Genomic DNA, 24617 nt, shown 5'->3' with positions numbered 1-24617 from the left:
CAGGTCCCACACCACCAGGTTCAGGAACAGGTATTACCCCTCAACCATCAGGTCCCACACCACCAGGTTCAGGAACAGTTATTACCCCTCAACCATCAGGTCCCACACCACCAGGTTCAGGAACAGTTATTACCCCTCAACCATCAGGTCCCACACCACCAGGTTCAGGAACAGTTATTACCCCTCAATCATCAGGTCCCACACCACCAGGTTCAGGAACAGTTATTACTCCTCAACCATCAGGTCCCACACCACCAGGTTCAGGAACAGTTATTACCCCTCAACCATCAGGTCCCACACCACCAGGTTCAGGAACAGGTATTACCCCTCAACCATCAGGTCCCACACCACCAGGTTCAGGAACAGGTATTACCCCTCAACCATCAGGTCCCACACCACCAGGTTCAGGAACAGCTATTACTCCTCAACCATCAGGTCCCACACCACCAGGTTCAGGAACAGTTATTACCCCTCAACCATCAGGTCCCACACCACCAGGTTCAGGAACAGTTATTACCCCTCAACCATCAGGTCCCACACCACCAGGTTCAGGAACAGTTATTACCCCTCAACCATCAGGTCCCACACCACCAGGTTCAGGAACAGTTATTACCCCTCAACCATCAGGTCCCACACCACCAGGTTCAGGAACAGTTATTACCCCTCAACCATCAGGTCCCACACCACCAGGTTCAGGAACAGTTATTACCTCTCAACCATCAGGTCCCACACCACCAGGTTCAGGAACAGCTATTACTCCTCAACCACATCACTGAACTGATTCCACAACCCAGACTCACTTTCAGGGTCCCTTTACAACTCATGTTCTCAGGATTATTTATTTATCTATTTATTTAACTTGCAGAGTTTGTCTTCTTTTGCACATTGGTTGCTTGTCAGTCTTTGCGTGTGGTTTTTGTAAATTCTATTGTATTTCTTTATTTTACTGTAAATGACCCCGGACATTCCCTCTTCTCATTGCCGCCATTAAGGTTTTCATAGGAGCTAGTCTCCCTCCGCCACCAGCGCTACGGTAGTTCAGCAGTTAGTACGATGCTGTTACAGCTCGGGGAAATCCAGAACTCAGGTCTGGTGCCGTCTCCCCATGAACCACATGGGTTTCCTCCCACAGTCCAAAGACGTACGGGCTCGTAGATTAATTGGTCATTGTAAATTGTCCCATCATTAGGCTCGTGTTAAATAGGTGGGTTGCTGGTTGCTGTGGCCCTTTGGGCTGGAAGGGGCAGCACTGTGTAAGTAAATAAAATAAGCAGATCTCTGGATGGACAATGAACCAACCCCTGAACACTACAATAATTTTTCTTCTTTTTGCTCTCTTTGTGCACGATTTATTTTAATTATTTTAAAAATATATTTATTGCCGTAATTTATATAAAACAAAAAAAATTCACAACATGCTAGTGATATTAAACATGACCCTAAAACCCCTGCAATACAATGAATGCTGTTACTGTTCCTGACTCTAGCGCCTCCTCTGGCAGCTCCCTGCAAATACACCATGCACCTTCATCACCCTGTCTCCCCCATTTCCTGTTTTCTTTGTACTTGTGCCCAAGGCCTCCTTGTTCTGCAACACTCCCTAAGGCCCCATCATTTACTGTGTATGCTCTGCCCTGTTCTGACTTCCTAAAATACATAACATCGCACGTTAAATTCACCCCAGAAGATGTTTAAGATCAGCTTTATTTGTGACAGGTGCATCGAAACATTCAGTGAAATGCCGACATTTGTGAGCTTCCCATCACGATCCTCAGTGCTTTAATTTGACACAAGGAATGAATTTCAATCTACGTCCCCTTGTTTTGACGTACATGTGACGACTGAAGCCAACCTTCGGCTGTACACAATATTCTCGCTGTGGTCCTGATGCACCATCAATAACTCTCTCTGAGATGTGAAGACGAGATATTGGCTTTTATTGACTGGAAGAAAGAACAAGCAGTAGTTGACCACCACACTGGAGAATTCACACTTGACATTCCTGGAGAATGAGGCCGGGCTCAGGCCTCAATCGCCTTTATACAGGGGTCTGTGGGAGGAGCCACAGGAGCAGTCAGCAGGGGGCGTGTCCAGACAAGTATATGTAGTTCACCACAGGTCCCCCTATCCAGGCATATGGGGCCCATCAACCATGGTTGGCAGCTCATCTAGGAGAAGGAAAACTCTGATCTCAGACCTCCACCGCCTTGTAGCTGCACCCACTCATGGGAAAGGTTTCGGGGTAAATCTGGAGCTGGAGTCCCTAATGCAGTCCTATCTTGAGTTCAACACTAAATGGCAACTCCTGTGACACTGCTGGTGTCAAACTGCATCAGTCATCTAGTATTCCTTTGGATTCATCAGCTGCATGGAGATGGGGAGCTTGCTGCATGGGCAACAGCTTGCTCTCCATACCGTACTGTCCTGGCTTGCAAGTACACTGTCTGACGTCATTGCACCAACAATGTAGACAGGCCTGGTACGGAAGCACCATTGCCCTTTTATGGAAAAGCCTACGATAAGTCCATAAGACTGTACGATATAGGAGCATAATTAGGCCATTTGGCCCATCAAGTCTGCTCCACCATTTCTTCATGGCTGATCCATTTCCCTCTCAGCCCCAATCTCCTGCCTTCTCCCTGTATCACTTCATGCTCTGACCAATCAAAAACCTCTACCTTAAACATGCCCATTGACTTGGCCTGCACAGCCACCTGTGGCAATGAATTCCACAGATTCACCAGTCGCTGGCTAAAGAAATTCCTCCTCATCTATCCTCTAAAAGGACGCCCCTCTATCCTGAGGTTGTATCCTCTAGTCCTCATCCCTATCACCATAGGAAGCATCCTCTCTCCACATCAGAAAGTGTCCATCATAGGTAAATCCCTCTCCCCCCCCCCCATTGAGTACATCTCTATGGAGTGCTGTCGTAGGACTCCCACCATCCAGCTAACCTGAGCTACCAATTTTCCCTGTCATTTCTTGCTCTCTTCTCTCTGCTGCCATCAGGAGCTTCAGGACCCACACCGCCAGGTGCAGGAACAGTAATTACCCCTCAACCATCAGGTCTCACACCACCAGGTGCAGGAACAGTTATTACCCCTCAACCATCAGGTCCCACACCACCAGGTTCAGGAACAGTTATTACCCCTCAACCATCAAGTTCCACAACACCAGGTGCAGGAACAGTTATTACCCCTCAACCATCAGGTCCCACACCGCCAGGTGCAGGAACAGTAATTACCCCTCAACCATCAGGTCCCACACCACCAGGTTCAGGAACAGTTATTACCCCTCAACCATCAAGTTCCACAACACCAGGTGCAGGAACAGTAATTACCCCTCAACCATCAGGTCCCACACCACCAGGTTCAGGAACAGTTATTACCCCTCAACCATCAGGTTCCACAACACCAGGTTCAGGAACAGTTATTACCCCTCAACCATCAGGTCCCACACCACCAGGTACAGGAACAGTTATTACCCCTCAACCATCAAGTTCCACAACACCAGGTGCAGGAACAGTTATTACCCCTCAACCATCAAGACCCACACCACCAGGTTCAGGAACAGCTATTACCCCTCAACCATCAGGTCCCACACCACCAGGTTCAGGAACAGTTATTACCCCTCAGCCATCAGGTCCCACACCACCAGGTTCAGGAACAGTTATTACCCCTCAACCATCAGGCTCCTAAACCAGAGGGGATAACTTCACTCACCCCATCACTGAAATGTTCCAACAACCACTTTCAAGGATTCGTCATCTGATTTTAATCGATATTTATGTTATTTCTTTTTTCCCCTCTTTTTTTATATTTCCAGTTTGTTGTCTTTTGCACACTGCTTATTTGTCCTCTGGGTGTGGTTTTTCATTGATTGGATTGTATTTCTTGTGTTTACTGGGATTGCCTGTTAGAAAATGAATCTCAGGGTTGTAGGTAGTGACATATATGTAGCTTGGTAACATCCATGGTCAACCCAACCATGGATTGTCAGGTTGTCAGGTCGTCAGGCCTAAGCCTGCCAAAATATTGTTACTCAGCTCTCAAATCCTCTCTAAATAATGGCAATTTACCACTGGCATTCCTAACCCTTTGCACATCACCTGCACCCAAACTCTCACATTCTAACATAATCTGCTCCCCCCATACTCTGCACCGCAATGTGCCACCCCACCCCACCAGTTTCTCCCACTTGCCCCGTGTGGAACAGTGTGACTGCCTTGCCACAGTGGGACTGGGGAGAAGGGGACAGGTGGAACAGTGTGAATACCCCGACTCCACGGAGGTTCCGAGGTTCAGGCACAGCCCACAGTGGGACTGGGGAGAAGGGGACAGTGCCGGTTTTCCAGGTTTTACATTACCTCCGAGTCGGGATGGGCAGACGGAGCAGGGCCTTGTAGCGGAGAAGCTCCCGGTGGAGTTCCTGGAAGTGCTTGAACTTCCTCTTGACCTTCCAGCAGAACTCTCCATGACTGAGCTCGATGGTGTAGATGTTTGGAATTGGGACCTGCGGAGGAAGAAGCAAGTTTGTTAGGAGGTCCACCTCAACTCCCAAGGGAAGAGGAAGCCAGACAGAGAGCAGCAGGAAATAAGTGGATAAATCTACTTTGTGCCAGCCACTTGAACATAGAACAGGCCAGATCCTTCATCAAACAATGTTGTGCTGAGCTTTTAACCCACTCAAAGACCAATACGACTCTATCTTCTCGTGCAGCTCTCCATTTTCTATCATCCACATACCGATCTAAAAGTCTCTCAAGGCCCCTAACATATCTAACTCTCACATCACCCCTGGCTCTGTGTAAAAAACCTCCCTCTGACATCCCCTCTACACTCTCCTACAATCACCTTAAAATTATAACCCCTTGTATTAGCCATTTCCACCATGGCAGAAAGTCTCTGGCTGCCCACTCTATCTGTGCCTCTTATCATCCTGTACACCTCCATCAGGTCACCTCTCATCCTCCTTCTCGACAAATCTACACTTTTAAAATAAAAATCAGGTGTGCAACGTGGTAAGTTGCCTCTGCCTGGCTCCGGCGACCCAGGATCGTAGAACATAGAGCTGTACAGCACAGTACAGGCCCCAAGGGCCATGATGTTGTGCCGACCTTCGAACCTACATTAAAATTAATCATAGCCCTCCGTTTTTCTGTTATCCATGTACCTATCGAAAGGTCTCTTAAATGACCCAATGTATCTGCCTCGAACAACATCCTTGGCATCACAGCCACCACTCTGTATTAAAACCTTACCTCTGACATCTCCTCTACACTTCCCTACAACCACCTTGAAACTCTGCCCCATCGTATTAGCTGTCTCCACCCTAGGAAAAGGTCTGTGGCTGTCTACTCAATCCGCGCACCTTATCTTCTACACTTCAGTCGAGTCACCTCTTATCCTCCCTTACTCCACAGAGAAATATCCTGGCTCGCTCAACCTATCCTCATACACAATAACTTACATGACAAAAATAAAATAAAATAAACACAACATCATGGTTTACATGGTTCAGCACACACTAGATGGGCTGAAGGGCCTGTTTCTGTGCTGTACTTTCCTACGACTCTAACATTACTGTAAACCAGAATTCGTGACCTTCAGACCGGTTCAGGAACCTGATGTCAGAGGTGGGGTGGAGCATTGAGGTGTGGCCCTCAGGCTCCAGGCTCCTGTATCTCCTGCCCGATGACAGCCACACGAAGAAGGCATGGCCTCAAACAGGAGGGTCTAACTAATAACGACCAATGTACTTTCATAACAACCCTATCAACTTGTAGAACAACTTTGAGGGACGTGGACCCCACGATCCCTCCCCCTCCACACTACTAACAATCATGCCATTAACCCTGCACTCTGCTTTCAAACCAGACCTTCACAATTTTCTGGAATGAACTCCACCTGCCGCTTGTCAACATCACGCTGCATCCCATCAATGTCCAGTTGCAACTGACAGCAGCCCTCCAGGATGGAAAGGCTTGTCATATGAAGAGCGTCTGATGACTCTGGACCTCCACTCACTGGAAATCAGAAGAACGACGGGTAGCCTCATTGAAACCTATCCAATGTTGAAAGACCTCTATGTAGACTGGATGTGGAGAGGATGTTCCCTATGGTGGGAGAGTCTAAGACCAGAGGACACAGCCTTAGAATAGAGGGGTGTCCTTTTAGAAAGGAGATGAGGAGAAATTTCTTTAGCCAGAGAGTGGTGAATCTGTGGAATTTGTTGTAGCCAGCTCATTGGGTATATTTAAGGCGGCTGTGGAGGCCAAGTCATTGGGCGTGTTTAAGGCAGAGGATTTTGATTAGTCAGGGCATGAAGGGATATGGGGAAAAGGCAGGAGATTGGGGCTGAGAGAGAAAATGAAATGGCACAGCAGACTCGATATAGGCCTAATTATGTCCTATATCTTATGGTTTGATGGTCCACACTATCCAGAACTTCACCACCTACAAAGTTACTAACCCACCTTAGTTTTCCTCATCCAAGTAATTTATAAAAGTCACAAAGAGCAGGAGTCCCAGAACAGATCCCTGCAGAACACCACTGGTCCCAAACATCCCGGCAGAAACTGCAACCGCCATTTCCACTTTCTATAGGAGCACCACCGAGAGTGTCCCGTCTGGCCCTGTCATTGTGTGGTTTGCAAGCTGCAAGCCATCGGACCATAAAACCACAGAGTTAAAACCACCAAGTGTATTATTAGGGTTTCCCTCCCCACTGATGTGACACTTACCGAGAGTGCTGTAGACGAAGGGCCCCAAAGCATTGTTGAGGATCCCTCTGACCCACTACTGTCAGGAAGGAGGTTCAGGAGCATCAGGACTGGGACTGTCAGACTGGGAAACAGCTTCTTCCCTCAGGCTGTGAGGCTAACGAATACCCTGCCACCACCGAGGTCTCGTCATAGCTGTTTACTCTTTACAGTTTGCCCGTGTTGTACACTACATGCCTTTTGAATGATATTGTATTAATTTATTGATGGCAATATTTTGTTTTATGTGATATGTGTGATATACGTTGTGTGGGTGCACCATGGTCCAGAAGAACATTGTTCTGTCTGTTTGTATCTAGGTACAGTCAGATGACAATAAAATTCAACTGTTTAAGGTGAGTTCAAGGAGATGTGCGGGACAAGCTTTTTTATGGAACGTACTCCTGGGAGTGGTTAAAAGGAGATATGGTAGAGGAGTCTGAGACGGACTTGTGAACAGGTGGGAAATGGCAAGATATCAACCATGTGCAGGAAGATGGGATTAGCTTCATTTGGCATTGTGGTTGGCAAAAATATTGTGGGTGGTGAATCTGTGGAATTCTTTGCCACAGGCAGCTGTGGAGGCAAAGTCTTTATGTATATTTAGGGCAGAGATTGACAGATTCTCAATAGGTCAGAACATGAAGGGATACAGGGAGAAAGCAGGAAGTCAGAGCTCAGAGGTAAATTGGATCAGCCACGATGAAATGGCAGAGCAGACTCGATGGGTTAAATGGCCTGATTCTGCTGCAAGATCTTATGGTCTTAAGGGCTGAATAGCCTGTTCCTGTATTGTATTGCTTTATATTTTATATTCACTCAAGACAAGCTAGATAAGTTTGGGGGCATAGAATAGCACAAAAACAGATCCTTCGGCCCATCTAATCATTGCTGAAATGTTCTGGATATAAAGGGATATGTGAATAGGTGCTGAGGTAAAGTCTTGGTGAACGATAGACCAGGATCAAGAGGCCAAATGGCCTCCCCCTCCCCCTTTGTTCCACTGGTCTGAAGCTGCCAGCCTGTTCTGTGGAGCCCAGGTTGACAACACCCTGGTGACAAGGGCAATGACTGGGCCCAACCTCACTGGAGTTTACAAACCTATTGAGTATTGGAAGGCCTACCCAGAGTGGATGTGGAGGGGGTGTTTCATATTGTGGAGTCCAGGACAAGAGGGCACAGCCTCGGAATAGAGGGATGTCCATTTGGAACAGAGATGAGAAGGAATTTCTTTAGCCAGAAAGTGGTGAATCGTTGCCGTGGAAGGCTGTGGCCTATATTTAAAGTGGAGGTTGATGGGTTCTTGATTCGTCCAGGTGTCAATGGTCATGGGGAGAAGTCAGGAGAATGGGGTTGAGAGGGATCATAAATCAGCCATGGAGGAAAGGTGGAACAGACTAGATGGGCCGAATGGCCGAATTCTGTTCCTGTGTCTCATCACCTTATGGGCTCTCAACAGCTCTAGACTAGGGGACTGTCGTCATCACTGCCCGGCAGGCACGAGCACACAAGGCAGAGGGGCTCGCCGCAGGTAATCTTCTCACCTTCTTAGTAGAGGTGAAACGTTCCACGTCCACCACATGAGCCTTGATGGACGAACCGGGGATGTAGACCTGGATCTCGGGCTCCTTGAAGCCTTCGGTCTTGTAGACCGCCGAGAACGGGATCTGGGCGCCATCTGAAACACAAGATGCAAACACTTGCTGTTGGTCAAGATGGCAGTCAGCTGCAATTTCCATTGAAGCGTTTAGTTGCTTAAGTTACGAAGTTGTTTCAAAGATGTCGAGGACAACCTCTGCACTCCCCACTTATGTCTTAGGGTCAGAAAAACGGTCAATGGCACAGCAGTGTAGTGGCCAGTAGTACAGTGCCAGCGATCAGTGTTCAATTCCTGCCACCGTCCACCAGGAGTTTCTGTGTTCTCATGGGCAGATACAGTGCCGGCCAGCACTGTACACAAACACCGCTGAGGACAGGGGCACGTGAGCCACCGCTCCTCCCAGGTCAGAGGTGATCGAATCAGAGGACCACGCAGGCAGGAGGCATGAGGGCCAGTGACCACTAGTCTGACACTCACTTCCCTCAGAATAGAAGGGCATTTCTTTAGAACAGGGATGAGAGGGGATTCCTTTAGCCAGAAGATGGGGAATCTATGAAGTTCCTGTGGAGGCTAAGTCATTGAGTATACTTAACGCAGAGGCTCATAGGCTCTTGATTCAAAGGGTGTCAAACTTTACAGGGAGAAGGCAAGAGAATGGGATTATGAGGGTAATAAATCAGCTGAAATGGAATGGCAAAGTAGACTGGATGGGCTAATTCTCTTCCTGTGTCATAGTCATAAAAGCTGGTCTTGTTTACCATCTATCAATATCAGGTCATTACACCGAGCATTGTCAGCAACAGGCCAAACAATAACAGAATGCAGAATGAAGTAATGCCGTGCAGGCAGACATAAGGTGCAAGGCCATAACAAGGTAGATAGTGAGGTCAAGAGTCCATCTTATCATACTAGGAAACTAATTATAGTCTTAAATACTCTGTCGTATGAGAGGCATAGATAGAATAGACAGAGAGCATCTTTTTCCCAGGGTTGAGATGTCCGATACCAGAAGGCATGCATTTAACGTGAGAGGGGGTCATTTCAAAGGAGACGTGAAGGGCAAGTGTTTTGTTTTTACACAGGGAGGGATGGGTGCCTGGAACGTGCTGCCTGGGGTGGGGGTAGAGGCAGATACATTAGAGACTTTTAGGAGATATTTAGATAGGCTCATGAATGTGAGGGAAATGGAGGGATATAGACATTGAGTAGTCAGAAGAGATTAGCTTAGTTAGTTATTTGATTACTAATTTAATTTGTTCAGTACATCATTGTGGACCAAAGGGCCTGCTCCTGTACTATACCATTCTATCTTCAATGGTCTATGACCTATAACAGAGAAGTGGAAGGAAAGTCGTGGGAGAGGATTGTCTGAAACTTGGATCCAATTCCAGACCCTGCACTTTAGGGAAGACAGCGAGGCGTTGGAAAAGGTGAACAGATTACCGTACTCAATTATCCCGAGGACAAGGGACCTCAGTTCTGTGAAGTTGGTCCCTTAGAGCTTGAGTGGGGATTTGGATCAGCTGGAAGGATGGGCTGAGAAAAGGCAGATGGAATTTATTGAAGATGTTGCACTCTGGGAGGGCTGAGCAGTGTAATTCTCACATGGTGAGAGTTGGGGCACTGAGGAGCACAGTAGAACAAATGGATCTGGGAATACAGATCCATAATTCCTTGAAAGCAGCGTCACAGTTATATAGGTCGAAAGGAGAGCTTTTGGCATATTGGCCTTCATAAATCAAGGCCAATATTGGGATGTCGACTACAGGACTTGGGATGTAATTTTGAAATTGCGTACAACATTGTTAAGGCCTAATTTGGAGTACTGTGAGGTTTTGGTCACCAACCAACAGGGAAAATTATCAGTAAGATTGAAAGAGTACAGAGAAAATTTACGAGGATGTTGCCCAGACTTGAGGACCTGAGTTACAGGGAAAGGTTGAATGAATGAATGATCTTTATTGTTATTATACATAGATACAATGAAACTCTGTTTGGCTTTCTCTCAAGCAATTAAACAAAGCGGTAGATAAAAACAAGACAGTAACAGAAAAACAATATTAAACAGATAAGTAGCAGAAAATAAGTTGCAGCATCACCAGAATATCACAGTAATGCACAAAGTGCCGTTAGTGCGAGTATTTGAATCCATGTGTGCTCACAGTTTCAGTCATTGTTCTGTGGGTGTGGTGTGATGGAGGCCACAGCTCTGGGGTAGAAGCTGTTCCTCAGTCTATTTGTTCTGGCTTTTAGTGTCCTGAACCTTTTGCTGGACGGCAGCGGGTCAGACAGGGAGTGGCCGGGGTGTGTGGTGTCTCTGGTTGTGCTGATTGCTTTCCTCCTGAGTCTGCTGGAGTAGATGGAGTCCAGTCCTGCGAGCTACATCCTGACAATTCGCTGGGCCGCCTTCACCACGCGATGCAGGTCTTGTCGCTCAGCGGCTGTGCAGCTGGCATACCACACTGTGGCGCTGTTGGTCAGGATGGTTTCAATTGTGCTTCTGTAGAAGTTAAGCAACAGCTTTTGTGGGAGTTTGGCCTGTTTCAGCTTTCTGAGGAAGAAGAGTCTTTGTTGTGCCGTTTTTTACAAGCAGCGAGGAGTTGGTGGTCCATGTCAGCTGCTTTGACAACATAACTCCAAGGAACTTTAGGTTTTCCACACTTTCCACTACCTCTCTATGTATATGGAGGGGGGTGTGTACTCTGTCCTTTGATCTCCTGAAGTCAATGATTATCTCTTTTGTTTTAGAAGTGTTAAGGACCAGGTCATTGTCCTTACACCACTCCGTCAGATGATCCACCTCGAGCCTGTAGGCTGTTTCATCCTCGTCCAAGATCAGGCCAACCGCTGTGGTATTGTCTGCAAATTTAATTACGGAGTTGGAGGTGTAGATGGGGGTGCAGTCATGTGTGAAGAGTGTGTAGAGCATAGGGCTCAGCACACAGCCCTGCGGGGTGTCTATTTTTAAGATGAGGGTGTTGGAGGTGTGCTTACCAACTCTGACTTGCTGTGGTCGGTCTGTGAGAAAGTCCATGACCCATGAGCACAGGAAGGAACCAAGGCCAAGAGCGTTCAGTTTGCTGACCAGTTTATGGGGAATGACTGTGTTAAATGCAGAACTAAAGTCCACAAATAACATCCTCACATAAGTGTTCGGTTCCTCTAAGTGAGTCAGAGCAATATGGCCTCAGCAAGTGAGGGCTGTTGTGATTGCATCCTCTGTGGAGCGGTTTGACCGGTAAGCAAATTGGTGTTTGTCCAGATCAGGTGGGATTATACCCTTAATGTGTGAGAGCACCAGTCTCTCAAAGCACTTTATGGCTATGGGTGTCAGCGCTACAGGGCGATAGTCATTCAGGCACTTCACAGCTGATTTTTTGGGCGCTGTGATGATGGTGGAGGTTTTAAGCCATGTTGGAACAGCAGCTTGTTTCAGAGAGAGGTTAAATATACTTGTAAACACCTCAGCAAGCTGGTCGGCACGTGCTTTCAGTACCCGGCTGGGCCAGCTGCCTTACTCGCATTCACTTTCCTCAGGGTGGATCTCACCTCGATGTTGCTGAAGGACCAGTGTGGACTCATCGTCAGTGCGGTCTCATCGTCAGTGTGGACTCATCATCAGTGTGGTCTCATCGTCAGGTGGGCTGATGAGTGGAGCAGCCTCCTCCCTCTGAGTATCAAAGCGGGCAGAGAACTGGTTTAGAACATCAGGCAGTGTGGTGTCATCATCTGGCAGCAGATTACTGGTTTTGTCGTCTGTCAGCACCTTGATGCCTTTCCACATACTGTGGGGGTTGTTATCAAACTGATTTTCAATGTGCAATTTGTATTTGCACTTTGCATCCCTGATGCCTCTGCGGAGATTCCCCCGTGCTTCACTGTAGGCTTGTTTGTCTCCTGACCCAAAGGTTGCATCGCACTCCCTGAGCAGTGACTTCACATTGCTGTTGATCCACGGCTTTTGATAGGGAAACACCTTCATTGTCTTTTGTGTTATTACATTTTCTGTGCACAGTTTAATATATCCTAGGACTGAACCAGCATATTCCCCCAGGTCTGCTCCCTTTGCAAACAAGCCCCGATCTGTGTTGTCAAAACAGTCCTGTAGCATTGAGGTGGCTTCCTCAGACCACACGTGTACTGTCTTGATGGTTGGTTTTACTCTGCAGATCTGTGGTCTGTAAGCTGGGCTCAGTGTGAGGGAGATGTGGTCTGATTGTCCTAGATGTGCAGATGGTCCTGGAACACGTGTGTAGACTTGGTCCAGTATATTATTTTCTCGTGTCGGGAAATTCACATTTTTTAATAGGTTAGGACTTTTTTCCCTAGAGCGTACAAGATTGAATGGAGATTTGACAGAGCTATACAAAATTATGACAGGGTAAATGCAGACAGGCTTTTCCACTGAGGTTGGGGCAGACTGGAACTAGAGGTCATGGGTTAAAGGTGAAAGGTGAAAAGTTTAAGGGAAACATGAGGGGGAACTTCTTCACTCAGAGAGTGGTAAGAGTGAGGAATGAACTGCCAGTACAAGTGATGAATGCCGGTTTAATGTCAGCTTTTAAGAGGAGTTTGGATTGGTACATGGATTGAAGGGGTATGGTCCAGTTGTGAGTCCAGGGTGGGACTAGGCATATTAATTTGGCATAGACTAGACAGGCCGAAGGGCCCCTTTTGGTGCTGTAGTGCTCTGTGACTTTATGAAATGGTGATGGAAGCAGGTTCAATAGTCAACCCCAAAGGGGACGAGGTATTTTGTCAAGTTTCAAGGAGGTGGTGGGTATAAATATAGAACGTACACAACACTGAGGTGAGCAGAGGTGAGCTTCTATAACGGTAGAGGAGAGATTCAAAGTATGTACAGTGCCTATAAAAAGGATTCACCCCCCAGGAAGTTTTCATGTTTTAGAACATTGAATCACAGTGCACCTAATTTGGATTTTTTTGACACTGATAAACAAAAAAAGACTCCAAAGGGGGTGAATACTTTTTAAAGGCGCTGTATATGCCATCATATACAACCTTGATTTGTTTTCTTCTTGTCATTCACAGTAGAACAAGGAAGTACAACAGAATCAAGAAAAACTACACACAAAGACCGAGAAAAATTAACGTGAAAAAAGTTAATCCCTGCAAATACAAAACATATATAATAGTAATAACTAATAAATAAGTAAAATAATATGACAGATCATGTTTTAGAGCCTTTGAAAGTGAACTGGCAGGTTGTGTGATCAGTTTAGTATTGAAGTCAGTGAAGTTACCCCACTGGTTCAAGTGCCTGATGGTTGAGGGATAATAATTGCTCCTGAACCTGGTTGTGGGACCTGATGGTTGAGGGGTAATAACTGTTCCTGAACCTGGTGGTGTGGGTCCTGACGGTTGTGGGATAATAACTGTTCCTGAGCCTGGTGGTGTGGGACCTGATGGTTGAGGGGTAATAACTCTTCCTGAACCTGGTGGTGTGGGACCTGATGGTTGAGGGGTAATACCTGTTCCTGAACCTGGTGGCGTGGGACCTGATGGTTGAGGAGTAATAACTGTTCCTGAACCTGGTGGTGTGGGACCTGATGGTTGAGGGGTAATACCTGTTCCTGAACCTGGTGGTGTGGGACCTGATGGTTGAGGGGTAATAACTGTTCCTGAACCTGGTGGTGTGGGACCTGATGATTGAGGGGTAATAACTGTTCCTGAACCTGGTGGTGTGGGACCTGATGATTGAGGGGTAATAACTCTTCCTGAACCTGGTGGTGTGGGTCCCGAGGTGGTGGTGTAGCTCCATCCCAATGGCAGACGCGAGAAGAGATCATGTCCTAGATGGCAGGGGCCCTTGATGTAGGGCACTGCTTACCTGTGGCAGCATTCTCTGTAAATATGCTCAATGTTGGGAAGGGTTTTTCATGTGATAGAGTGTACACTACTTTTGTGGGTTTTTTTATTCCTGGGTATTGGTGTTACCAGGTTCCTGGGTGTCAGTGCCTCAGAGGATCTACATTGTACGCAACATATTGATGCATCCACAAAGAAGGCATGCCAGTAGTTCTATTGCATTAAGAATGTGAGGAGATTTGCTATAAAACATAGGAGTAGAGTTAGGCCATTCGGCCCATCCAGTCTGCTCCGCCATTCCATCATGGTTGATTTGTTATCCCTCGCAATCTCCTACCATCTTGTAACCTTTGACACCCTGACCAACGAAGAACCTATCAACCACTGACTTGGCCTCTACAGCTATTTGTGGCAATGAATCACACAGATTCACCACCCTCTGCTTAAAGAAATTCCTCATCATGTCCATTCCAAATGGACATCCCTCTATTCTATTCTGTATCACCAAAGGCATTTGTACATTTCTATAGATATAAGGTGAAGAACATTCTCGCCGGTTGCATCACCATCTGGTAAGGAGGGGCCACTGCACAGGATCGGAAAAAGCTGCAGAATGTTCTAGGTTCAGCCAGTTCCATCATGGACACTGGCCTCCCCAGCACTGAAGACATCTTCAAAATGCAAAGCTTCAAGATGGTGGCTTCCATCTTGAGGGACTCTCATCGTCCAGGACATGCCCCCTTCTTGTGAATGCCATCAGGGAGGAGGTACAGGAGCCTGAAGACTCACAGTCAGTGTTTTAGGAACAGCTTCTTCTCTTGCACAGTCAGATTTCTGAATGGCCCACAAACACTACCTCACTAAGTCATTGTGTGTGTTACACTTCCTCATCGTTCCTTTCCCTGTATTAGTCTATAACTGGTAGTCAGTTTTACATTTCTCCGATGCCACAAGATAATGCATTTCATGCCACAGTGACAGGAAAGCTGAACGCTACAGGGTTTCTGTTTGATATTCTCTGTGCCGTTCACTCCTTTTGCTGTTTGCACTATTTGTTCTTTAGTCTCTGCGCGTTGGGCGATTTGTTGAATGGGTTCGGCGGTGTTTTGTGGCTTCCTGTGGGGGACTGGTCTCAGGGTTACATTCTGTACACATACCTCGATAACAAATGGACTTTGACTTTGATTCTGATTCCCAGACTGAAGGTGAAAAGTCACTCACCGGACGCTCTGATCTCGTTCCCTGTATCAATGTCGGGCTCATCTTCTTCGAGGTAGAGCTCATTGGTGTCGAGCTTCTCCATTAGCTGGCTGATGCCCTGGGCTACACCCTTCAGTGGTGATGACCGGTGGAAAGACCCCTGCGGTTCCGACATGCTGGGCACTAACAGCCGGACCCCAGGCAGACTGCCTATGGAGGAAGGAAGAAAGATGTTGCTCAACGCCTTCTGCAGCTGACGTAATGCCTTCAGACAATAATTCCCTAGTCCTTTTATATCAGGGGCTCCCAACCATCTTTATGCCATGGCCCCGTCCTATAAACAGAGGGAACCATGGTGTCCAGGTTGGGAACCACCGTCTTACATTCATTACCCGGCATGTCGGACGTAGGTGCCAGAAGCTTAGCGGCACTTGTGGGCTGCCCAGCACCCAGAGGATAGAAATTGAATAGTACAGCACAGGAACAGGCCCTTCGGCCCACATTGTTGTGCTGAAGCAATTGGATTAGCAATCAAATGGTCAACCAAATTAATCCCTTCTACCTACACAATGTCCATATATTTCCATTTTCCTCACATTCCCGTGCCTATCTAAACGTCTCTTAAAAACCTCAAATGTATCTGCCTCTACCACCACCCCAGGCAGCGCATCACTCACTCATCAGACACCCACCACTCTGTGTAAAAAAACTTGCCCCTCACATCCCCTTTGAAATTACCCTCCTCACCGTAAATGCATGCCCTCGGGTATTAGACATTTCAACCCTGGGAAAAAGACACTGTCTGTCTACTCTGTCTATACCCCACATAATCTTATAGACCTCTATCAGGTCCCGCTCAGCCTCCACCACTCCAGAGAAAGAACACACCCTCTAATCCAGGCACTACACTCCCTCCAAAGTCACGACGTCCTTGTGACCAGAACCATTTGCAATTCTCCAGATGTGGCCCTACTGCAGAACACGTCATTGGACGGTGTCAATTGTTAATGCAAACAACGCATCTCACTGTTTCAAAGTTGAAATTTTGAAGAAAAAATGTATTATCAAAGTACTTATATGTCACCATATACCACCCTGAGATTCATTTCCTTGTGGGCATTCACAGTAAATAGAAAGAAACACAATAGAATCAATGAAAGACCACACACATAAGACAGAAAAATATCCAATACGCAAAAGAAAAATTGTGCAAATATAAATAGAAATAATAATAGTAATTATTATTATTAATAAATAAGCAATAAATACCAAGAATATTAAATGAAGAGTCCTTGAAAGTGAGTCCATAGTTTGTGGGAACAGGTCAAATATGATGGCAGAATGTAGTATTAATGGTAAGACACTTGGCAGTGTGGAGGATCAGAGGGATCTTGGGGTCCGAGTCCATAGGATACTCAAAGCAGCTGTGCAGGTTGACTCTGTGGTTAAGAAGGCATACGGTGTATTGGCCTTCAATCGTGGAATTGAATTTAGGAGCCGCGAGGTAATGTTACAGCTATATAGGACCCTGGTCAGACCCCCACTTGGAGTACTGTGCTCAGTTCTGGTCGCCTGTGGAAGCCATAGAAAGGGTGCAGAGGAGATTTACAAGGATGTTGCCTGGATTGGGGAGCATGCCTTATGAGAATAGGTTGAGTGAACTCGGCCTTTTCTCCTTGAAGTGAAGGAGGATGAGAGGTGACCTGATAGGGGTGTACAAGATAACGAGAGGCATTGATCGTGTGGATAGTCAGAGGCTTTTTCCCAGGGCTGAAATGGCTAGCATGAGAGGGCATAGTTTTAAGGTGCTTGGAAGTAGGTACAGAGGAGATGTCAGGGGTACCGCACAGCCCACAGACACTCCCCCAGTGAATCCCCTCCCACAGCCCACAGACACTCCCCCAGAGAATCCCCTCCCACAGCCCACAGACACTCTCCCCCATCACCGACACTCCCCCAGTGAATCCCCTCCCACAGCCCACAGACACTCTCCCCCATCACCGACACTCCCCCAGAGAATCCCCTCCCATAGCCCACAGACACACCCCCCAGAGAATCCCCTCCCACAGCCCACAGACACTCTCCCCCATCACCGACACTCCCCCAGAGAATCCCCTCCCACAGTCCAGGACACTCCCCCAGTGAATCCCCTCCCACAGCCCACAGACACTCTCCCCCATCACCAACACTCCCCCAGGGAATCCCCTCCCACAGTCCAGGACACTCCCCCAGAGAATCCCCTCCCACAGCCCACAGACACTCTCCCCCATCACCGACACTCCCCCAGAGAATCCCCTCCCACAGTCCAGGACACTCCCCCAGTGAATCCCCTCCCACAGCCCACAGACACTCTCCCCCATCACCGACACTCCCCCAGTGAATCCCCTCCTACAGCCCACAGACACTCCCCCAGAGAATCCCCTCCCACAGCCCACAGACACTCCCCCAGTGAATCCCCTCCCACAGCCCACAGACACTCCCCCAGAGAATCCCCTCCCACAGCCCACAGACACTCTCCCCCATCACCGACACTCTCCCAGAGAATCCCCTCCCACAGTCCAGGACACTCCCCCAGTGAATCCCCTCCCACAGCCCACAGACACTCCCCCAGAGAATCCCCCCCCACAGCCCACAGACACTCCCCCCCATCACCAACACTCCCCCAGGGAATCCCCTCCCACAGTCCAGGACACTCCCCCAGAGAATCCCCTCCCACAGCCCACAGACACTCTCCCCCATCACCGACACTCCCCCAGAGAATCCCCTCCCACAGTCCAGGACACTCCCCCAGTGAATCCCCTCCCACAGCCCACAGACACTCTCCCCCATCACCGACACTCCCCCAGTGAATCCCCTCCTACAGCCCACAGACACTCCCCCAGAGAATCCCCTCCCACAGCCCACAGACACTCCCCCAGTGAATCCCCTCCCACAGCCCACAGACACTCCCCCAGAGAATCCCCTCCCACAGCCCACAGACACTCTCCCCCATCACCGACACTCTCCCAGAGAATCCCCTCCCACAGTCCAGGACACTCCCCCAGTGAATCCCCTCCCACAGCCCACAGACACTCCCCCAGAGAATCCCCCCCCACAGCCCACAGACACTCCCCCAAAGAATCCCCTCCCACAGCCCACAGACACTCCCCCAGAGAATCCCCTCCCACAGCCCACAGACACTCTCCCCCATCACCGACACTCCCCCAGAGAATCCCCTCCCACAGTCCAGGACACTCCCCCAGTGAATCCCCTCCCACAGCCCACAGACACTCTCCCCCATCACCAACACTCCCCCAGGGAATCCCCTCCCACAGTCCAGGACACTCCCCCAGAGAATCCCCTCCCACAGCCCACTGACACTCTCCCCCATCACCGACACTCCCCCAGGGAATCCCCTCCCACAGTCCAGGACACTCCCCCAGAGAATCCCCTCCCACAGTCCAGGACACTCCCCCAGTGAATCCCCTCCCACAGCCCACAGACACTCTCCCCCATCACCGACACTCCCCCAGGGAATCCCCTCCCACAGTCCAGGACACTCCCCCAGAGAATCCCCTCCCACAGCCCACAGACACTCTCCCAGTGAATCCCCTCCCACAGTCCACAGACACTCCCCCAGAGAATCCCCTCCCACAGCCCACAGACACTCTCCCCCATCACCGACATTCCCCCAGGGAATCCCCTCCCACAGCCCACAGACACTCTCCCCCATCACCGACACTCCCCCAGGGAATCCGCTCGCACAGTCCACAGACACTCTCCCCCATCACCGACACTCCCCCAGAGAATCCCCTCCCACAGTCCAGGACACTCCCCCAGTGAATCCCCTCCCACAGCCCACAGACACTCTCCCCCATCACTGACTGATGAAATATATATAGCTGGGGAGCCTGACATTCGCACTATTTTACGTTTTGCACTGTACTGCTGCAGCAAAAAAATAAACACATTTCATGAGATATGTGAGGGAGAGTGTCGATTAACCGGTTTCTGATATGGGTCTCTATTGTGGACTGAGAGGGGGAAGGGGACAGGGGGAAGGGAACCATGTTTGGGGAAAGGGGCAGGGAGAGGGGAGGGAGTGGGAAGCATTCTGTAATGATCAATAAACTAACTGTCATCAAATGACCTTGCTCGTGTCTCAGGGCTGGCGTGCCTGCACCCGCACCTACCCCCATCCCTGGGACTCTGCCACCTATCCCATACCCCTCCTGTGCCACTCTACCCTCGCCATTCCCAGTATCCTTTGCTCCCACCAGATTTACAAACTCGCTCTCTGCTCCACATTGACAAATACAGTACTGTGCAAAGTCTGGGGCAGCTCTCTATATAGATAGAGCTAGGCCATCTGAGACTTTTGCACGGTACTGTACAGTATGACACTGAGAACATTGAAAGTGAGACCGTAGGTTGTGGAATCAGTTCAGAGTTGAGGTGAGTGAAGTTACCCGTGCTGGTTCAGAAGTCTGATGGTTGTTCCTGACCCTCGTGGTGTGGGACCTGAGTCTCCTGTACCTTTTGCCTAATGGTAGTAGTGAGAATAATATAGATGACGGATCAGATATGGGGCCCAAAACTGCTCACAGTACTCCAGTGGCCTGACCGATGCCTTTCTAAAGCCATTGCTTTAATACAGGGTCCAGAAGGCCCTCCCCACCCATTCGAGGCATTTTCATATGGGTAATGAAGAAAATATCATGTTTCACAAAGGATAAAAACAACCCTATCCCCAGTCGCATAAACTCCACAATCTCCTCCCATCAGTGTACGAAGTCCATATGCAAGTGTGTTATTGCTGGCTACCCACCCACCCACTCCCTGTTGTAATTCTACAGCAACACACACAAAGTGCCGGAGGAATTCAGCAGGTCAGGCAGTATCAATGTAATCTGAATCCGTCAGGTTTAATCTCACCAACACATGCTGAGAAATTTATTGTTCTGTAACAGCACTGCACTGTAGCACAAAACTAGAAGCAAGATGCATAAAAATTAAATTAAACAAGGAGTGTGATGCACCATCAATAACTCTCGGAGACGTGAGGCGAGATATAGGCTTTTATTGGCTGGAAGAAAGAACAAGCAGCAATTGACCACCACACTGCATCCTGGAGACTGAGGCCGGGGCTGTGTCTCCAATCGCCTTTATACCGGGGTCTGTGGGAGGAGCCACAGGAGCAGTCAGCAGGGGGGACGTGTCCGGACAGGTATATGTAGTTCACCACAGAGTGTAAAAAGGGAGCAAAAAAAAAAATAGAGGTAGTGTGCATGGGTTCATTGTCCATTCAGAAATCCAATGCGGAGGGGAAAGAAGCTGTTCCTGAAGCATTGAATGTGTCTCCAGGCTCTTTGGTGGTAGCAATGAGAAGAGGGCATGTTCTGGGTGACGCGGGTCCTTAATGAAGGATTCCGCCTTCTTGAGGCATCACCTTTTTAAGGTGTCCTCGGAGCTGCGGAAGCTAGTGCCCGTAATGGAGCTGGCTGAGTTTACAACTTGTATAAGGAAATGTCTAATAGCAGAGGGCATGCATTTAAGGCAAGATGGAGCAACTTAAAAGGAGATATGATGGGCAAGTTTTTTTTTCTTTTTTTTAAAAACACACACAGAGAGTGGTGGATGCCTGGAATGCCCTGCCTGGGGTGGCAGTAGAGGCAGAATCATTAGGGACTTGAGAGACGTTTAGATAGGCTCATGAATGTGAGGATAATGGACATTGTGTAGGCAGGGATATTAGTTTAGTTGGCCATTTGATTATTAATTTAATGAGTTCAACATAACATTTGTGGGACAAAGGACCTGTTTCTGTGTTGTACCTGTTCTATGGTCCATATTTTATAGAGGTAGAGTTTATAGAGGGTCTCAGAGAAAGAGAGAGATATAGAAAGGGAGAGAGATTTAGGCAAGGTGTTCCAAATGCCGGTGCCCAAGACCAGCAACCATGACACGGTTCAGTTTGGAAGGTGTCAGAATTAGAGACGATACAAGGAATTGAAGGTTCTCGAACTGGTAAAAGGAGAGGTTGGACAAACTTGGGTTGTTTTCCCTGGAGTGCGGAGGCTGAGGGAAGACCTGAGAGAGACCCGTAAAATCATGACAGGCATTGCTAGGTAGACAGTCAGAATCTTTTGCCCACGGTAAAAATACAGTGGGTATGCTTTTAAGACTGGAAGTACTGATGAATGGTCTCAGCCCGAAACATCAACTGTTTATTCATTTCCATAGATGCTGTCTGACCTGCTGAGTTCCTCCAGCATTTTGTATGTGTTGCTTAAGATTAGAGGGGGCAGGAAGGTTAACTGTGATATGAGGAGCAAGATTGTCAAGTTCAATGTAGATTGAAATGGTAAGCTCCAGCAGTGTTAGAAGTTGAGTAACCAGGGAAACCCTGGGAGAAAGTCTCTGGCTATCCATTTGATCTAGGCCTCTTATCATCGTGTCACCTCAACCCAAAGAGAAACACCTCAGCCCACTCAACCTTTCCTCATAAGGAAACTTGCTTAAAGAAGGTGCTGGAATTGAGCTTCGAGCTCCGACTGTAATGGCGTCACCCTAAACGCTACACAACCGTTGCTCGCAAATCTGCTATGCTTCTCCAAATGCTCGGAGGGTTTTGATATACATGTGACAAGTGAAAGGTAATCTTCAGTCAAATATTACAGGACGATCCCTGACATTGGGTTAATTGGTTGCAACTATTAGTGTGGTGATCGCAATGTCAAGCCAAGGACTCCCACACACACTCCTCCAGGAATGAGAACGATTGGAGAACTGTTGCCATTTCCTCAGAGACAATAATGATAAGACCTGTGTGTCACATTATCATTTGGAAGTACTTAGAAAGATTAAAGATCAGCTTTAGTTGTCACATGTATGTCTGAAAATCAGATCATCCCCCTCTGCGAATACAGGGCTCCTCCATAGAAAGAGTTAAGGGCACCGAGTTCCTGGGGATTCACGTCATGTCTGACCTCAGCCAGTCCCTTGATATCGTCTCCCTGAACAAGGCAGCACAGCAGTGTCTCCACAGACAAAGTAAAGCAAGGCTCGCCGACCCCATCAGAAATGTGTTTTACAGGAGCACCATTGAGAGCACCCTGCCAAGTTGCATCTCCATCTGGTAGGTGGGCTACTAGACAGGTGTTGACTGTGTTGACTGGACTGCCAACACAGATGCCTTGTGCAGGAAGGCACAGAGTCGACTGTACTTCCTAAGAAGGTTGGCGTCATTCAATGTCTGTAGTGAGATGCTGAAGATGTTCTATAGGTCAGTTGTGGAGAGCGCCCTCTTCTTTGTGGTGGTGTGTTGGGGAGGAAGCATTAAGAAGAGGGACGCCTCACGTCTTAATAAGCTGGTAAGGAAGGCGGGCTCTGTCGTGGGCAAAGTACTGGAGAGTTTAACATCGGTAGCTGAGCGAAGGGCGCTGAGTAGGCTACGGTCAATTATGGATAACTCTGAACATCCTCTACATAGCACCATCCAGAGACAGAGAAGCAGTTTCAGTGACAGGTTACTATCGATGCAATGCTCCTCAGACAGGATGAAGAGGTCAATACTCCCCAATGCCATTAGGCTTTACAATTCTACCTCCAGGACTTAAGAACTTTTTTAAAAGCTATTATTAATGCTTTTTGAGATGGTGATTTAGATGCATATCATATTTTTTTTACTGAGTTAAGTATTGTATGTAATTAGTTTTGCTACAACAAGTGTATGGGACATTGGAAAAAAAAAGTTGAATTTCCTCATGGGGATGAATAAAGTATCTATCTATCTATCTAGGTTGTTAGATAGGCTACAGGAATGGATCACTTGGTTGAGTGTGCTATGGAATTTCCCTATAGAGCAAAGGTGGAAGACGGGTAATTTGCTAGAGGTGATAAGAGGTGCTAACAGAGTGGACTATCAGTGTCATTTTCCCAGAAAGGTAAAAGCTAATACGAGAGGGAATGATTTAAAGGTGATTGGAGGAAAGGAAAAGGAGATGTCAAAGTCATTTTTTTCCAAAGAGTGGTAGATGTGTGAAATGCCCGATGGGAGTGCTGGTATGTAAGGGACGTTTAAGAGACTCTTAGATTGACACATGGATGATATAAAATGTGGAGGGCTGTAGTCCTATCTCTGAGACATCCAGAACTAGAGAGACTCGTATTCTTCAATGCCTTGAAACTCACCAAATTATGCTCAATATTCACAAAGTGCTCCCCTGTTCCCAACCACACAGTTTAAATTACTATGCTAAGGTTAATTAGATCCCCATTTCAGTCTCTAGCTGTTGGTTCACTGGCTATTTTCTTTCAGTTTCCAGTGCCGGAGATAATTTATTTCTGTTTCCTCATTGCCAAGTTCAGATCCTGTTGTGCCATAAACATTTATGGATCTGTGGGAAGATTAAAATTCGTGGCCAAGTGCCTCATTAATGACTCATTAAAGCAGTGGTTCCTGGCTGTACCATTCACCTGAGCTGCAGGAGATTACACAGCCTTTGAACAGTTCCAAACCAGTCACAAAATATTTCTTCTGCCAAAAAACATTCATCTCTCAATAATTTTATCTCTTACTGTTCAGTCATTGTGTCTCAGAACGCTACAGGGCAGAAGCAGACCCTGTGGTTTATCTGGTCCTCGATGAACCAAATCTGCCTGGTTCCATCGACCTGCACCCGGACCGTCGCCCTCCCTACCATCCCATCCGTGTACCTATCCACATCTCCCTTAAACATCGAAATCAAAATCACATCCACAACTTGCCCTGGCAGCTTGTTCCACACCTTCACCACCCTCTGAGTGAAGAGGTTCCCCCTCAGGTCCCCCTTAAACAGTTCACCTTTCACCCTTAACCCACAACCTCTAGTTCTACTCTCGCCCAACCTCAGTGGAAAAAGCCTGCTTGCACTTACCCTATCTATACCCCCCATCATTCTGTATGCCTCTATTAAATCTCCCCTCATTCTCCTGCACTCTGGGGAATAAAGTCCAAACCTATTCAACCTCTCCCTATAACTCAGGTCCTCACATCCTTGTAAATTTTTCCTGCACTCTGTCAATATCAATAACATCTTTCTTGCAGGTAGGTGACCAGAACTGCACACAATACTTGAAATTCGACCTCACCAATGTGTTGTACAACTTCAACGTGAGAGAGGGAGAGTGCAGGAAAGATTCACAAGGATGTCACTGGGACTGGAGGGAGACTGGATAGGCTGCGACTGAGTGAAGGAGACTGAAGGG

At 47.8% G+C, this 24617-nt stretch overlaps 1 protein-coding gene across 4 annotated transcripts in view; it reads right to left on the bottom strand.

Annotated features, from left to right (window-relative positions):
* Positions 1-24617, bottom strand: part of LOC140725789 (phospholipase D1-like) — a 228636-nt gene that overhangs the window by 139397 nt on the left and 64622 nt on the right. For all 4 annotated transcript variants that reach the window (XM_073041705.1, XM_073041706.1, XM_073041704.1 and 1 more), the window contains 3 exons: positions 15411-15599; positions 8305-8438; positions 4367-4512 (listed from right to left, as the gene is read on the bottom strand). In XM_073041705.1, coding sequence (XP_072897806.1) covers positions 4367-4512; positions 8305-8438; positions 15411-15564 — 434 coding nt within the window. In that variant the 5' untranslated portion in view covers positions 15565-15599. The remainder of the gene's footprint in view (positions 1-4366; positions 4513-8304; positions 8439-15410; positions 15600-24617) is intronic.

The sequence above is a fragment of the Hemitrygon akajei genome, chromosome 3 (genome assembly GCF_048418815.1).
Source record: "Hemitrygon akajei chromosome 3, sHemAka1.3, whole genome shotgun sequence".
NCBI lineage: Eukaryota > Metazoa > Chordata > Chondrichthyes > Myliobatiformes > Dasyatidae > Hemitrygon > Hemitrygon akajei.
This window is presented reverse-complemented; position numbering and strand designations above follow the sequence as displayed.